General features: G+C 50.6%; 1 protein-coding gene across 6 annotated transcripts in view; it reads left to right on the top strand.

Moving 5' to 3' along the window:
• The window catches only part of APBB2 (amyloid beta precursor protein binding family B member 2), a 359,038-nt gene that overhangs the window by 257,481 nt on the left and 84,084 nt on the right, over window positions 1-17,473 (top strand). For 4 of the 6 annotated variants that reach the window (XM_055138249.1, XM_055138248.1, XM_055138247.1 and 1 more), the window contains 4 exons: window positions 2,871-3,079; window positions 10,452-10,514; window positions 10,875-10,960; window positions 11,066-11,126. In XM_055138249.1, the coding sequence (XP_054994224.1) occupies window positions 2,871-3,079; window positions 10,452-10,514; window positions 10,875-10,960; window positions 11,066-11,126 (419 nt within the window). The remainder of the gene's footprint in view (window positions 1-2,870; window positions 3,080-10,451; window positions 10,515-10,874; window positions 10,961-11,065; window positions 11,127-17,473) is intronic. The other 2 variants (XM_055138252.1, XM_055138253.1) reach the window with 2 other exon arrangements.

The raw sequence follows: 17,473 nt of genomic DNA, 5'->3' as shown, positions 1-17,473 counted from the left end.
TTTATAACCACACCGAGTGAGGGAAGGTGTGAAGATTCTGTAAATGATTCTGGCACAGTGACTATTATAGTAGACAGTATCATCACCATTTTTTTTTGCAGGGGGGAGGGGGAGTGGTGGTTTTAGGGCCACACCCAGCAATGCTCAGAGATTACTCCTGGCTCTGTGCTCAGGAATTATTCCTGACAGTGCTCTGGGAGCCATATGGGATCTAACCCAGGTTGGCTTTGTGCAGGGCAAATGCCCCACCCACTGTGCTACCTGATGTGTTCGCCTTTCTCCTCCTTCTCCTTTATCATCATCACTGGTATCACTGTATCACTGTCATCCCGTTGTTCATTGATTTGCTCGAGCGGGCACCAGTAACATCTCCATTGTGAGACTTGTTGTTGCTGTTTTTGACATATTGATTACGCCACAGGTAGCTTGCCAGGCTCTGCCATGTGGGTGAGATACTCTCAGTAGCTTGAATTGAACCCGGATCAGCCACCTGCAAAGCAAACGCCCTACCTGCTGTGCTATCGCTCCGACCCTTATCATCATCACTGTAATCAATTTTTGGGGAACTGGATATTTACAATTTTTATAACAACAACATCTCAGCAGAAATTCCAAATATAAACCAAGCCCGTGGAGGGCTGGCAAAGACAGTGCCCAGTCCTTTGTTCTGCAGTCTCAGGCTTCTCCTAGGGGACTCTCAGGGTACCTCCTCAGCAAGCCGGACCCGAAGACTGCTAGCCGTGGGTTTGGTTCTGGGGTGCCAGGATTTCATACTCTGATCGTGGAAGTCAGTATCACACGTGCTAATGCCCCCGCTGCAGGGACAGCCAGAATGAATGTGCCAATCCAGGCCTGCCGGGATGGGAGTTAGCCTCCGGGTGTCCTCTTCGCTTCCTCCCCAGAGCCTAGGGTAGGGGCTGCCAGCACAGGCCGGGAACCCTCCCCCCCACACCCTGTAGGACTTACCAGCTCAGTCCCGAGCTTCTATATTTCACCACACCTGACCCTGTTTGAGACATTAGAAACAAAATATTAACAAAACAGCCTTGAAAATAGGGTAAAGGCATTTGGAGACATACTCGTCGACAGTTATTTCTGCAAAATGTGGGTAACTTGAAATTATTTAATCGGACCAGATTTCCCCGGGGTGGGGGTGGGGGCTGATGTCACGTCATAATTGGAGAGCAGTGGCGGAGTTGCCTCCGGCAGACGGGAACGAGGAGCTGAGCCCAGGATGCCGCTGGCACAGCCGCACAGCTGGGCCCTCTCAATCAACCCCTTTGTTCCTTCCAGTTCTCTCTCTTTTTTTTTTTCTCTTTCTGCGGTGGCTGTAACAGCTGCCGTGAGGCCTGGCCACATGAAGCAGTGGCCTTTGCACACAGCAGGGCCTGCGTGCTTGCTTATCGTTTTTGTTTATGAGGGCTGTTGCAAAGCCGGCCAGCCACTGGCAAGTGGCCACCTAGAAAAGGGTTGAATTCTCTGGATGAGAAAGGATGGCCACAGAAGAATGTCCAGACCCCACCCGCTCTGGCTTCTCCTGCAGTGCCTCCACCCTGCCTTCATCTCTGTGAATTCACTTCTCTGCATTCTCTGTTTCTCTAGTGCTTTAATCCAGCTCATCTTCCAATCAGATTAGGTCAAGAATGACTTTGTGTAAATCAGATAGTCCATCAGTAAACTGATAAAATACTGCTGTGAGCCAGGGATGACTAAAGTCGGCCAGTATTTCATTGGTCACTCCTCCCACTCCTCAAAATTGTTTGAAACATTGCTATTTTGTTTTAATTTGAATGACTCTGGACTTTGTACATGTTTGCCAGTTGACCACAGACCCCACCATTCTCTATTGTCCTTTCAAACCTACCTTCCTTTAAGTATTTACATTACCAGCTAGCTTTTCGAAGCAGCCCGGTTCCTTCTTGGATTTCAAAACTGTTGGGCTCTGCCTTCCTTGGGTATCTCCTATATGCAGTTAGAATTCTAAAATAGGGGCTGGAGCAATAGTACAGCAGGTAGGGCGTTTGCCTTGCACATGGCCGAGCTGGGTTCGATTCCCAGCATCTCATATGGTCCCCCAAGCCCCGCCAGGAGTAATTTCTGAGTACATGAGCCAGGAGTAACCCCAGAGCATTGCCAGGTGTGACCCAAAAAGCAATAATAATAATAATAATAATAATAATGGAATTCTAAAATATTACTGACTATTCTCAACTTCGTTGTTGCTCGCATTCAAGCGAATGGTGTTGTTAAAGCATAAGAAGTGTATAGTACAGTACTTGTTTATAAAACAAGCAAAGCTTGTACTCATTGTTGGGAATGCTTTAAAATAGTAACCAGTAAATCCTAATGTCTGTACTAAGAGATTCAGTAGATTTTGCATGACCTTGCCCGTGTTTCTGGTTTGATTTGTTATACTTGGTGTTGGGCTATCACCAGTAGTGCTCAGAGATCAGTCCTGGTCGTACTCCGGGAACCATATGTGGTCTGCATGGAGACTGAACCAGGATTGGCCCTGGCAGGGCAAGCCCCTCACCCCTGTATTATCTCTCTCTGCCCCACAGACCTTACAGGTTTTATTTGGGTTGTTGATTCTGGTTAGTGGCACTCTAGGGTTCTTAGAGCTCTGAAGCGACTTTATCATGACCACTGAGGTGTCCATTTTATGCCCACATTGTTAAGTTCCAGCCTTCATTTCTAGCTGGTTTAGCCCCCTGCCTTGTATGATAAAGGGCTGTATTCGTCTGTCTAAGTTGGCCGTAGAGCCTACCATGCAGACACCCACACATCAGCACGTAGGGTTTCTCTGTTGGTACTCCGCCTGAAAGATGGCCGTTGTTTTAACAGAACCTTCCTGTTTTCCTATTTCCCAGCAGATATATGGGCTGATCACTCTTTCCAGACAGACCCAGATTTGCCGCCTGGCTGGAAAAGAATCAACGATATCGCTGGGACCTATTACTGGCACATACCAACGGGAACCACCCAGTGGGAGCGCCCTGCCTGCGTCCCCGAGGAGCCACAGGCCCCTCGGAAGGGGTCACTCGGCTCGGTCACGCCGTCTCCCACCCCGGAGAACGAGGTAAAATGGCACGTCTCTTCCCTGCTCGGTAAAGGGGACCCGCTTGGGATGTCTCTTTATGCTCACTCCTTCTGCCCTTACAGGTCCTCAAGGTAAGTGTCTCGGTGGTCATGTGTATTGGGACCGTCCATAAAGTGTCCCTCCTAGTCACGAGGGTTGATACCATCCTCGGGGGTGGTCTGGGTGTCTTGTTTGGGCCTCGTGGCCTTGGCTCTCTCGGAATGCCATTCCAGTATGGGAAGGAAGAGGACTGATTAACAAGAGGCAGCTAATGTTCCCTGATACTCCCCGAGGTGGCACTTTCCTCTGTAGGTGCCAATGCCTGGTGCCAGCTCCATAAAATATTTACAGTGGCAGGAACTCTGGGCCAGGCGTGTCAAGAAGGCTGCATGTCTAATTAGCTCCGGGCGCAGCGACTGCACGGAGGTCCAGGCTGTGAGAGTAACCTCTGAGAACCCTTACATGCTTAATTTCTATTTTTTAAATAAAGCATCTGTTTATTTAGCAGAGGTGGCATTATTATAGAAAAAAAAATAGCTGTATAAATTTCTGTTGTTCCTGAGGGGGAGAAAAAAATCTAGATGTTTAAACAAAGAATTGAGGCATTAAAAAAATTCCATCGTGGCATTTATTAATAGAGATTTCTGCCTTGAATTTCTGTGAATCCTTACAATGAAATATTCAAGAGCATCCACCCTGGGGAAAGGTCACAGTTAAGGAATGTCTTGGTTTTTTTTTTTCTTTTGAGAAAAGTGGTTCAATCCTTAACACCTAGGCATGTCTGCCCTTTTCTAACCATATTCTTTTATTCTTTGAATTTCACCTTTTTCCCTTTACTTTGGGGGTAAAGAGGACCTTTGGACTCCATCTCTTACCTGCAGAACTTCTCTCTCTTCCTGTCCTTAGAAATTTACAATAAGACCAGAGAGATAGAAAGGCATTTTCTTTGCATGCAGCCAACCTGGCCTCAGTCCCTCGCACAGCAGAGAGTCCCCTGAGCACTGCTCAGAGTGATCCCTTAGCACAGAACCAGGAGTAAGTCCTGAGCACAGCTGGGTATGACCCAACACACACACACACACACACACACACACACACACACACACACACACACACACAACATCTGGGACCAGAGACCAGCCAGAGAGAGCTCAAAAGCTAGTACACATGCTCTGCTTATGGGTGGTCTGGGTTCTATCCCCAGCACTTCATGGTCCCCTGAGCACAGAGCCAGGAGTCGCCCCTTAGCAATACAGGCTGAAAATTAAAAACTGAAAAAGTAGATGGCGTCTTATTTTTTCCCCATCTTCAGTTTTTTGCTTTCCTTGGGGAGATAGTACAAGCTATATTCCCACCTGCTTCCTCCTGTCACTGGACTTCAGTATCATGGTCCCTTTCCTGGACTTCCAGTTATCCATCTTGCAAGGAATGCAGGGCTGACACAGGCCGTGAGCTCACGAGCGGCCATGGGGCTCCTGTCTGCTCGCTCTCTGCTTTGATAAGCAAACCCACACCAGTTCCCTTGAATCACCTAGAATATTATTTCTCATGCCTGGGAATTGTTAGACCTTTGCTTTTTTATTGAGGTACAACATTCATGCTCCCTGGACAATTTCCATTCATTTATTCACATAGTGTTGGGGCGGGGGCTGGAGGGAATCAAAGAAGCCAACACAGTTCTGGGCCTCAAGCATGGAGGGTCGAGAGAGAGTGCAACCAGTAAAGCTCTTGCCTTGTACGCAGTCAATCCAGGCTTGACCCCCCCCTTCTCCCGCCCAGTCCCCAAGCTCCACATATGGTCCCCTGAGCACTGCCAGGAGTTATCCCTGAGTACGGAGCCAGAAATGAGTCCCAAACATCTCCAGGTGTGGCCCCTAAACTCCCCAAATTAAAAATGTTAAAGACAGGGGCTGGAGAGATAGCACAGCGGGTGGGGCATTTGCCTTGCACGCGGCCGACCCGGGTTCAAATCCCAGCATCCCATATGGTCCCCTGAGCACGGCCAGGGGTGATTCCTGAGTGCAGAGCCAGGAGTAACCCCTGTGCATCGCCAGGTGTGACGCAAAAAAAAAAAAAAAAAAAAAAATGTTAAAGACAATAAAATAAAATCACAGAGACCAAGGGTTGGTTTAGTCATTGTTTGAGAGGTCCGGCACCATATAACCAGAATCATAACCAGAATGTGCAGGTGCTGAGAACACTGTTAAAACAGGCACGGAGCAGAGTACAGTGGAACACGGGTCAGGCTCAGAACTACGTCTCTCTTCTCACACCCGATGCCCCAGGTTTGAGAGTTGTCATTCCCCTTCGTCGTGTGACAGCAGTGAGACACAGAAATGGGGGGACTTTGCCTGGTTCACAGGCCTTGGGCCTGGTGGCGGGAAGCCCGAGTTCAAGTCTGATCTGACTCACTCTTACCCAGGCCTTCACAATCCTCTTGAACAGGGGGCTTGGGGAGCCTTGAATTTCTTCCTCTCACCCCAGAGGAGAGCTGTGTGATAGGCAGAACCGTCTAGAAAATGATTTCTCTTGATAACCTTGTCTCGAGTGCTAATGACAATTGAGGAGAATGATGAGTTCCCTGACACCGTTTCTTTGATCCCTAAATAGAATCAATTTCAACTAATTTGGAAACATGAGAGAAGGCAAACCGTGAAGGGCGAGAAGAAACTTGTAATATGTCGTGTTAGAAATGCATATCTTAGGGAGCTTTTTTTTCTGAGCTAGCTTTAAAAAGAAAAAAAAAATCAAATAAATAAGTGCCAAATCTGTTGACTCAGCGTCCCTAGTAGCGTTCAGGACTGAAAGCTTCCTTACAGTTTGACGATTTTCTATTTCACATTCCAAAGTTCAGTGCAGAAGTGTTAAGCTCAGCGGATAATATTTTCTCTGCACATGCCAGCAGCATTTTCGAAAGTTTATAAACTGGCCAGGGAAGCATTTGCTGCTGGAATTTGGCCCACGGCAATCCCTCCCAGTTCATTGATTTGTTCCAAATTACTGTGATGTTGAGTTTCCAAGAGACAAGGGAGCCACAGAGAATATTTTGTAACAGTTGACCAGTAAAGCAAGTCTGAACTTCCCCTCTTCCTGATTGGAGGGTTTCAGGATTCCTTACTAGACTTGGGCAGGGCCAAAGAGCCAGTACAGGGGTTAAGGCTTGAGTGTTGTCTGACCCCAGTTCCATCCCTGTGGCAAAAAGAGAGTATGGCAGAGAAAGTGGGTGTTTAGGCAGGGACAGTGGGTTTGTTTCCTGGACTGTCATTTCTTCTGGGTCCTAACTCTGAATCCTGCCACATCACTTACTGTGTCTGAGGGAGCCCTGAGCCTCCCAGTCTCTCCGAGGAGAACAGTCCTTGTATTTGCTTAAAACTAGTGGATTTTCTCCTACACTTAAAAAAATAACCTAAAAGGGCTATTCTTTCATCATTTTACGAACCGCCTTGATCAGATCAAACAGTGCTAACATTTAGAACCTCCCAGAAGGTTCTTGCTAGCTTTTAAATGCAGGGGTAGTATTTCTCAGCCCTTGAGAGTCTGTGAGCAGGATGGCCTCTGGGCCAAATATTCGGATTCCTTAGTCCCTGAGCTGGACTCTTCAGAGCCTGGGAATCTTTCTCTCCCAGAAGCTTCCAGGTGCTTCTGTGCTAAGGAAAAAGAGCCTGTTCTCAGCAAGTTGGGGGGGAACCTGTTCTTACCTTCTTATCACTCTTATCACTCTTCTCCAGTTCTTTGGCTACACCCTACCACCTCCTGGGAGGTTCTGCTCTCTCACTTCCTCTGGGTTCTGGAGGTGCCTGTGTAGTTGACCCTTCCATGGGGGCGGGAGGGGGCAGCTCTGCCCTGGCCTCTCGGCCCAGGAGGGGAAGGGGACATTGTTCTAGTCAGAACAGAAAAGGGCCCGTTTGTGGTTTTGCTTACTTGAGTTTTTCGCGAAAGGACTTCTTTTAGGAGTACCCGTGTTGTTTTAAGTTTTTTCAGAGTCACTGTATAGAGTCTTTGTATAAGTCTAGCTGGAAAAAGGGGGTCTCTGGAAGGTTTCCAGTAGCCTCACGTGGCCATGGCAGGGACAGTTGGGTCATAGTCTTAGAGTTGTAGGTAGCTTTTATAGGGACTATTTATGCACAGAATAAATACATTAAAATTTTTTTTTTAAATCCAAACACACAGTCCCCAAACTTTTCATGAAATTTCAAGGGGCCTTTTAAATCCCTATTTTAGGTAGTCGGCAGTTGTGGGAAGCATACCTGGAGGTGTGTGTGGCGGGGAGTGTGTTGGGGGGGTGCTATTCCTTATTCTGTGCTCAGGAGTGACCCCTGGCAGTGCTCAGTGATCTGGGGGGTTAAACCAGGGTCGGCAGTTGTGAAGCAAGAGCATTGCCCACTGCACTGTCTCTCTCTCTTCCCCCTAATTCACCATCACATTTCTTTCTACAAACCTTAGCTTAAATGAAAAACAAATATTGTCTGTTACCTTCCACACACACATCCCATAAAGGGGGTGGTGATGTGGGACCATGCAAGCGTCGTGGCTTCTCTTTACAAGGGAGGCTCCAATGTTCTGTTTTGTTTTGTTTTGTTTTGGGGGCCATACCTGGAGGTTCTCAGGTCTTACTCCTGGCAGGCTCGGGGGACTACATATGGAATGATGGGGTTTGAAGCCAGGTGGGCTGTGTGCAAGGCCTTCCCTGCCGTCCTATCCCTCTGGTCCTTGACAGAGGAGATGCTATAATTTCGACATGTGCCGTGTACTTCCTCCTCCCCGCCCTGACTGTGAATCTGTCATGTCATCCCTGCGATGTAGTGTCTGACCCCTCATGGTGTGGCCCCTAGGAACACAGAGACCTTTCTCCCCCAGAAGAGCTACATATATATAACCTCATTGTCTTTGCGGGGACACAGCCCCCCTCCCCGTGGTGATTACTCTCCCCTATTCTCAGAAAACCAGGTAACTGCTATGGAGGGTGGAGAGGGGAGGGGCTGGGGGTGTCCCAGCTTCCCGGCAACCCAGTGAGAGGGTTGAAACGTTAAGGGAACTCATTTCTTTCCTAGTTTGGAAAGCTTCAGTTCCAGTGCCCGTTCCATTAAAGCAAGCCCTGCCATCTCCTCTCCCCCACAGCCATGACCCGACCTCACTCTGCTGACTTTGCCCTCACAGAGCTGTGCAGTAAAATTGGGGGGAGTGGCAGGCCCGGGTGGTCCTGGCCCACAGCCAGCACTGCTCAGGGATCACTCCTCGAGGTGCTCAGGGGACCATAGGGGATGCCAGCGATCAGACCCGGGTCAGCCATGGTCAGCCATGCGCCAGGCACACACCCTACCCCTCTGGCCCCTCCTACTGGTTTCTGAAGCTGAGCAAACGTTCCAGAGCCATTAATGGCCCCTTCCCATTGCCTAAGGCCTTTCATTGAAAATTCACCTTCCCGGTTTCTGAGCTGAGAGCTTGACAAGTCATCGGACCCTTGCTCCAGGATATCCCGGGGCTCCGGCCACTTGATTGCCCCACGGAAATGTTGGGCTGTTCACATAGTCATCCTGGAGGGAGAAAGCAGTTGCTCGCCATCCCGGTGAAAGGGGGGTGTGGGAGCAGGGGGAGCTGCCTTCCTTGCAGAGTCCCCTGCCCGTGGTGGGTGGGCACCGTCTGGGGACCAGGTTTGAAGTCACGAACATGCTGATCCTGCAAGAAGGTAGTGTTCCTGAGTTAGAGCGGGTTCCCAAAGTAGGCGGTCCTGACCCCAGGCAAGGCTGGAGGGGCCAAGTGAACAGTGGGGCACAGTAGCAACCACGGGGGCAATTGGAAGGCACTTCGGTTTGCTCACTGGACACTCCGGTGCTGCTGTTTGTGTTAGGTCACATTCAGGTGTACATGCCAGGCCAACCAGCGTGTTAAAGAAGATAGACTTGGGGCAGGGGCGGGGGGGGGGGGGAAGGCAGGGGGATCAGATTTGGGGGAAATGGTAAAAAGTAGCCAAAGATAGACCAAATACATTTGCGGGACTCTGAGTTAGCGGGTTTCACCTTTGACTGTTGTCAGCTGTGGGTTGTTGGGTTTTTTGGTTTTCTGCTTGTTTGTTTGGGTTTGGGGTTTTTTGGGTTTTTTTTTTTTTTTTTTTTTTTTTTTTTGGTTCTCAGCAAGACACTGGCACCAGACTAGGTTCCTTTACTAAACAGACCTTTCCCCCTTGTTGTCCTTTTTAAATTCTTTATTTGGAAAGGGGGCAGCATGACCCATTCCTTTTTTTTTTTTAATTTTAATGAATCATCGTGAGATACATTTACAGACTTACAGACTTTCATGATTGCGTTTCAGTCAGTGTTCAAGTTCCCATCCCCCCACCAGTGTCCATTCCCCACCCGCAATGTCCCCAGTGTCCCTCATGCACCCCCACCCCTTCCCACCTCCTGCCTCTGTGGCAGGCACAATCAGGAGTCGTTTCTGGTGGTTGTTTCAGGGTCCATGCAGTGCTGGGGGCCAGACCTGGGCCTCCTGAGCGCAGGGCACGTGCTCCAGCCCTCTGTGCCCTCTCCCCTTGGGTTCTTTTGCATGAAAATAATTTGACACTTAAATACAGATGCCTTGAGCACAGACATTCCCCCATTTCTACATCAGCCCCTAGACAAGTATCATCTCGACTCCCACCCCTACCTTAAGAAAACAGCTGCTGGGGCCGGAGCATTAGAATAGCAGGGTAGAGCATCTGCCATCTGCCTTGTACACTCAGGTTCGACCCCAGCATCCCATGTGGTCCCCCAAGCAGTGCCAGTAGTGATCCCTGAGTGCAAAGCCAGGAGTAAGCCTTGAGCACTTCTGGGTTTGTCCCCAAAGTTAAATGAATAAGAAAGGAAGGGGGGGAGGGAGGGAAGGGGGGTAGAAAGAGAAAGGAGGGAGGAAGGGGGAGGATGTGTCTGTGTGTGTATATGTGTGTGTGGGAGGGAGGGAGGGAGGGAGAGAGGGAGAGAGGAAGGGAGGGAGGGAGGGAGGGAGGGAGGGAGGGAGAGAGAGAGAGAGAGAGAGAGAGAGAGAGAACAGCTGTTTGGGATTTGAGCGGGTGTGGTGGTCAGAGGGTGGCATAAGCCCTGGGAGCTGTTTGCTGTTAAGAAAATAACCCCCTGTCTACTGATGTCCGTTCCTCTGTGTTGGGGGTAATTAAACTCCCTGGCTGTCCTGGAAGGCGGGGTGGGGGGCGGGGTCTTCCCACTGTAGAAGAGAGAACATGCTCCCATGTTGTAGAGGGAATTTGTTTCCTAACCCATTCTGTCAATATCAATGCTAACAACAGTGTCTTGTGTTTTTTTTTCTTTTCTCTTTTTCCTTTCCTTTTTTTTTTTAATCCATGTGCCTTCTTTTCCGATGTGAATAATTACATGTCTAGAAACAGTCTTGGAGTGATTTTGCTGTTCTGAATGGGGGAAAGATTAATAGTGACATTTGGAAGGCAAGTATATTGTCAGACTCCACATCATGTGCTCGCTTGCCCTCTGTGCATGGCCGCGGCTGCCTCGGTTTCTCCTCTGTGAATACCACTGTGCGTTCTGCAGGGATGGAGTGACGGGGGCTTCTGGTGAGGGGTGTCCCGGCTCACCCCTGCGTGTGCCTCTGATGTCGCCTGTTGACTTGGCGCTAATGCCCGGTTCCCTGCGGGCTCCCCAGAGCCGCCTGCTGCCGCCCCTGCATGCCTTCACACATGCCCACGCTCTGCCTGGTGCTGGGAGCACTTCGCACCCCTGTGGTTCGTGGGGGCCGTGCCTTGCACCCCACTCTCTCCGTTGACGGGACTGTCAACTTTTCCCTCCAGGACTTGCATGCCGCCACCGTGAACCCAGACCCCAGCTTAAAAGAATTTGAAGGAGCCACACTTCGCTATGCATCTCTGAAACTCAGGTAGGATCAGGAGAGGGATGTGCCAACCCACCGTGTCACGTTGAGTTTGGTGCAGCTGGCGTTGGCGGCAGGATCCTGAGCCCTGTCCCCTGTCTGTCTTCCTAGAAATCCCCCTCACGCGGACGACGATGATTCTGCCAGCATCAACAGCGACCCGGAGGCCAAGGTGTGTTAGAAAGGTGCTTTCTGGGACGTGGTCCTACTCTCGTGCCAAAACATGAGGCTTTGGATAGTGGCTCGGTTTTTCTAAACCAGAGCTGCTCATTAAGTAATTACCCTTTGTTTCTCTCTTCTTCCTAATCTCCCCAACACATAAAATAAATCCCTCGGCCAAGGTAGGTTTGGGAGGATTTTCATACCCATCAGAGACTCCTCCTGCGTCTCACTTTCATCAGCTCCTTGCACAGGGTGCTGAGTTAAAGTTCCTGTCTGGTGGGTAGGCATGGAAATGGGTCTTTTCGTGTGTGTTTAGGTTTGGGAGCCAGGGGTTACTCCTTGCTCCGGTACTGCTGTCAGTGCTCTGACCAGGTCTGTGTGGTGCCAGGCCCTCCCCTGCTCAGGCCCTTTGAGCTCTTTCTCCACCTCATACATTTAATTCCATTTGGGTTGGGGTTTTTGATGGTGTCAGAAATCAAGTTGAGAGTCTGGGTGCAAGGCAAGTGCTTTGCCACCGAGCCAGAGCCTGACCCAAATATCAGAAACCTGCAACGCTGACCTCCGTCCAGCAGCTCTGCAGAGCCCTGGAGCACTGGCTGCACAGAGAGTACGAGGTCCCGGCCCTGGCGCCCTGATGCAGACCTCAGCAGGGTGGGAAAAGGCGCATGAACTGAGCCTTCTGATGAGGTCATAGCTGGGCCAGCCCACGGCTTTGGGCCGTTGAATAGCGTTTCTCAACCGAGGGGCCATATCCCCAGGGTATCCCAAGAGGACCACAGGTGAAGATCCTATAAATGGGGGGCCCAGCATGAAACTAGATGCCATCCAGCAAGACCCGGGGGTGGGGGTACAGGAGGGGAACAGTCATAGAACCAGAATCGTCATAGAACCAGAGAGAAAGTGCAAGAGTTAAGGCCTTGCCTTTGGCCAACCCCTGTTTGATCCCCACCACTAGATATGGCCTCTGAGCATCACTGGGTGTGGCCCAGGGGGGAAAAAATAGAAATTGGCCACTGTCAGAACAAGCTTGAGAAACACTGACATCGGGCCCAGGGCCAAAAGTCGGAGCCTTGGGCCCAGGCTTGGGTATGTGTCTCCACCATTTGGAAATGCTCCTTTTCCCTGACTCTGTGCTGCAGAAAGGGATGGCTCATGTGACAGCGTCATTCTCACACCTCAAATGTTCCCGTTGTTGGTGGTCACCTGGGTGAGGTGAACTATTGTCATTGTGTGTGGTACCTTGGACCTGTGCCCATGTCGGCACTAATTTTGATCCATGAAATGGGGTGTGTGTGTGTGTGTGTGTGTGTGTGTGTGTGTGTGCGCGCACACGTGCGTGCACATGCATACCACGTGTGCCCCATCCAGTTGCCTCTCCATCTCTGTCCCCCGTCTCACCGCTGCCCCCTCTTCCAGTCCCTGAGGTACCTCAGAGCTGGAATCAGGCCCTCAAGTCACCCTACATCTGTCCTCTTACGTGTTGGTGTGAAAGCGAGAGTCACATGACTCATTTTACACCTGCCGCTCGGAATAACCAAGCCTCGAGAGGGAGGCACAGCACTGAAGGCCGAGGGAGGCTGGCAGCGGGGCCTCGCGCACCCAGCAGCCGTCAGCTGTGAATGCCACAGGAGAGGTTTTGAAGAATAGTTCAAGGGATGCTCCCACGGACATACAAAGGATGGAGTGAAAAACAGCCTGATCGTTGATGTGGAGAAAATGTCAGTGGCCTGATTAAAAGACCGAGCCAGCCGCATCCTTCTCCTCAGCCACACCGGCTGGTCCAGACGCTTCAGCTGGGCGCAGGCTGGGGAAGGCGAGGGAGCGGTGGAGGCGTGAAGGGAGCGAAAAAGCCTCATGATGCTTAAGAAGCCATCCCCGCAGGGCCGGAGCGACGGCACAGCCGGCAGGGCGCTTGCTTTCGTGCAGCTGACCCCAGGTTCCAGTCCCAGCACCCCATAAGGTCCCCGAAGTCCTGCCAGGAGTGATTCCGGAGTGCAGAGCCAGGCATGAGACGCCATCTCTGCCACGCCAAGGGCCGGGTGGTACAGGAAGTACTGCCGGAGAAGCCTCGGGCAGTTCTCCGGGTCTTCAACAGTGGTTTTCTACCTTTCTGCACTAGCGGAACAGCGGGTGAGGACCCCGCTCAGCGGAGTCTCTCGGAGCATGGATGAGCAGGCTCCACGGTGCCAGGGATATTCAGTGTATGGAACAGTCTTATCTGGGAAGAGGCCATTTAAGATTTAATAGCTGGAGAGGAGAAGTGAGCTCCTGCCTTCGAAGGACTGGCTGGTTGACTTGAGACAGGAACTAAGATCAGCGGAGATTTGAAGTCAGAGCAAATTTGCATTCCAGAAATCCTAGCACCCAGACGAATCGTGCTAAATCTCCTCCACCTGGGCCATTTATTTGACTAGCAGCTCACTCTGGACAGCTTTGTTTATTTAGTATTTAAAGTCCACTATTGAAACCTACGACTCAGAAAATAAAAATTAAAAAAAAAATCCTTCCAAATATTATTGCACAATGCTCCTGGCCACCTAGGAGCTCAGAGATGAACAAGGAGATCCGGGTGTCTTCCTGATGTAGAAGTCTCCATTCTGGATACTTTTCATACTTTGTTGCAGTCCTCTTAGATAATCTTCTCTAACCTGTTTCTATTTCATGTTACTTTGTCCACAAATGTTCTGCTTTGACTTTCAGGCTTCATTTGTCCTAAAGGCAACTCCTTGGCTCCTGCTGGGGTCAGGGCGCTTGTCTGTTGCCATCATTTTACATTCTGCTCCCCACGACCCATGCTCATGTGTCTTAAAATCCAGACTTAGCCCCCAAACACCTTCCTTTGCTCCACAGCCAGTGGCACATTGCAGCAGGCTGAGGCTGAATGCTTGATTCAGCTTTATAACGTGTGTGTGTCCCCCCCCCCCCTTGGGGCTTTGCTGGGTCGTGCTGTGAGGGCGTGCTCTGCCCCCCTGTGGGCATGGTGAAAATGGTACCTCCACAGAAGCAGGCCAGACTGCGTCTCACGTAGACCCTCTGAATTACATCACACGGGAAAGGAAGAGTAGCCGTGAACGAATACGTCTCCTTTGCTGGTGGCGAAAAGCGAGTCTCAGTAAACTCAGTAGTGTTCTAGCCTGAAGTCACACGGTTATTCGCTGTGAGAGCACAGTCAAAGATGGCTCTCCTGCCCTCTCTCTTCCGGTTATTGGACAGCAAATCATTCCCTGGGTATTGTGCAGCATCTTCGAACTGCCTTTTTAGACTGCTGCTCTTTGGGACCCGGGATCAAGGCTGCGGTCCTTAGCAGTCATCTTCCATCTTCCCAGAAGCCCCTTCCGGTTCCGAGAAATGTTGAGACACTGGGTGAAATGGCGTGGAGGTCAGGCAGGGTGGCTCGTCGCTGCCTCCGGGCGAGGGGACGCAAGGCAGGAGCCGCCAGGACCCGGGAGAGGAAGCTGGAGTCTCCATCTGAACGCAGGTGTGTGCTCTGCCCCGCCCAGAGGCTGGATGTGCCACGTGCTGCCAATGCGAGACAGCGTGATTCCGTCCCCGTCGGCCAGAGCGTCGCTGGTTAAGTCATTTGCTGTAACCATGGGGACTGCAACCTCACTTGACTCCAGGTTTCAAGAAGCCACTTGGTGACATACACTCCTCTTGGCACTCGCCATCGGGAGCATGCAGGGCAAGGAGATCGAGATGTTGGACATGGATGTAGTAGGGATGGAAGGGTGTGGGGGCACAATGCTTGAGAGCAGACACCCGCAGTCCTTTGGGGGCGGGAGAGGGACCCAGCTGGAGGTGCTCGGAGCTCAGTGTTTACTCTCGGGTCTTTTTTTATTAGTGAACCACCGTGAGGTGCTGTTACATACGTACGAACATTCGTGTTTGCGTTTCAGTCATACAATAATGATCAGTTACCCATCCCTCCACCAGTGCCCATTCTCCACCACCAATGATCTCAGTATCCCTCCCACCCACACTACCTTCTCCCCCTCCCCACCCCGCCTCTGTGGCAGGGCATCCCTTTTGTTCTCTCTCTCCTTTTGGGTATTTTGTTTTGCAGCATAGGTATTGAGTGGCCATAGTGTTCGGAAAGTGTTCAGTCTGTAGTCTATTTTCGGCAGCTCCCAACTCGAGTGGGTCCTCCCAGCACCCTTTACTTGGTGTTCCCTTCTCTGTCTGAGCTGCCTTTTCCCCCAGATGTGAGGCTGGCTTCCAAGCTGTAGGGCAACCTCCTGGTCCTTATCTCTACTATTCTTCGGTGTTAGTCTCCCGTCCTGTTACTTTATGTTCCACAGATGAGTGCAATCTTTCTATGTCTGTTCCTCTCTTTCTGACTCATTTCACTTAACATGATACTTTCCATGTTGATCCACGTATACGCAGATTTCATGACTTCATCTAATCTTCTGATTGTGATACAACACTCAGACAACGTGGTGACCTGATGGATAATGCATGTCTTCCTTCCAGTTCTGAGAGTCGTCAGCAAGCCGTTCTCAGCAGCTGGGGGAGTTTTTACCCAGGCTTTGGGTTTTATGCAGGCTTGTCTTGTCTCCCGGCTCCTTTGTTCTGATCTTGCCCCAGTGGAGAGAAAAGGAAAGGGAAGATACAAATCAATGGGTTGTAGTAAGTTTGACGGAGGAACTTTGTGAGCTGAAAGTGAATGGGTATGAGATTCTAATGCTCTCTGTGTATTTATGTATCTGCTACCCTCCCTGACTTCCCATTAGCATAGATTTTCACGAAGTAATTATATTAGAGGCTACTGACTAGATTAGCACTAATAGATAAACAGGAAAGGGAGACGTTTCTCATTCAGATTTATTTCTGGTCTGGGTTGCAAATTCATTATCATTACTTAGCATTCATGGGGGATTTTGCATCTGTATGCAGTTTCTGATCGTTGATTTTTGCTCTGCAGGCATAGGTTCCCCCCTCCCCTACACACACACACACACACACACACACACACACACACACACACACCCTTTCAAAGACTCTGGTCTTTGTGAGATATTTGCCTTTGATTTCTGTTGTGGCATCATTGAATGGAGCAAGAACCATTTACAGAGACGCATTGTGCCACAGGGGCAACTTGTGTTAGGATGATCAAGGACATGGACTCAGGACCGAGGGGTCCAGGTCAGGCCCTGCTACTTGCTAGCTGGGTGCCCCGAGGTGGGTTTCAGTCACAGACAACGGTCCTGCCTCACGTGGCCAGTCTAAATTGCTCTTAGCATAAGAAGCCTGCCAGTGCTCAGAATCCACATTCCTTACACACTTGCCAATACAGACCATCCCGGCTGACTTACATCTTTTTGACTCCTCAGTGTGTGAAAGTGATAGATCTCAGGTAGAAAACTATACTTTGAATTTTATTTTTTTCTTAAGGAACTGTGATTTACAAAGGTATTGATAGTTGAGTTTTAGTCATATAATGCATTAACCCCAAGCCCTCCTCAGTGTCAACTTCCCCCCACCAGTGTTACCGGACTCCCTCCCCGCCCTGCCCCCACCGCATCCTTGTGGCTCGTTACAAAGGCCCAGTGGTTGCACCTTAGAGCTTCTGTCTTCAGGGTCACTCGCTCTTCTCCTGGACTGGTGCAGTGCTGTCTCTGCTCCCTCTGTGGGGAGGCCCCTGGCAGGCCTGAGAATCCCGAGGTGAAACAGCCCAAACTCTGAAGGCCTTTTCCTCCTGGCACAGTGCTCGGGGAACCACACGAGTTCTTCAGCACGCTTTCACCTGCTTTACTCTGCATCTGATGCATTTTACCACGGCTGACTGCTGTGCATCCTGGCAGACGGTGCTGTGGGGCACTGGGGTTTGGTATATTTTCAGCCGAGCATATTGTTCACTTGGGATGGTTTTAGATTTATTTCCTGTCCTGAGTTGAGGCAGATGGAAGTTACTCTTGCAGTTCCAGAGAGGACCAGCTGCGAGCCCCTACTTCAAGGGGTGCCAGTGCACGGGCAGCTTGTGCCCTGGGCTAAGGGCCGAGCCCTCGCATCCTGAGCGGAGGCGGGCCGCAGTGGGTTCCGTTCTGGCCTGGCTCAGGGCTCGGTCTGCCCAAGGGCCTACAGTGCTGGAGCCTCTGCCCACTCCGTGCGTACAAGTGCAGGGTTTGGGATATAAACTCTAATGCGGGTTCTGGCCCAGAAGTTGCTTGTCTGAACAGATCCATTACGGTGTTTGTCACGTCTGCGTTTGTCCAGTCCGGAGAGAACGGTATCTGTGCCTCTGTGCAGATCAGACTGCATCAAATTCAGGAGCTTCAGCCAACCGTTTACCTGTGCATAAAGTGGTGTTCAGCTGCCCGCACCCGCATCCCCTGATGCAGTTACAGATTCCTATGT

Source organism: Sorex araneus, chromosome 5, assembly GCF_027595985.1.
Source record: "Sorex araneus isolate mSorAra2 chromosome 5, mSorAra2.pri, whole genome shotgun sequence".
Lineage (NCBI taxonomy): Eukaryota > Metazoa > Chordata > Mammalia > Eulipotyphla > Soricidae > Sorex > Sorex araneus.
Note: the sequence above shows the minus strand (reverse complement) of the source record. Positions and strands in the feature narration are given on the sequence as shown.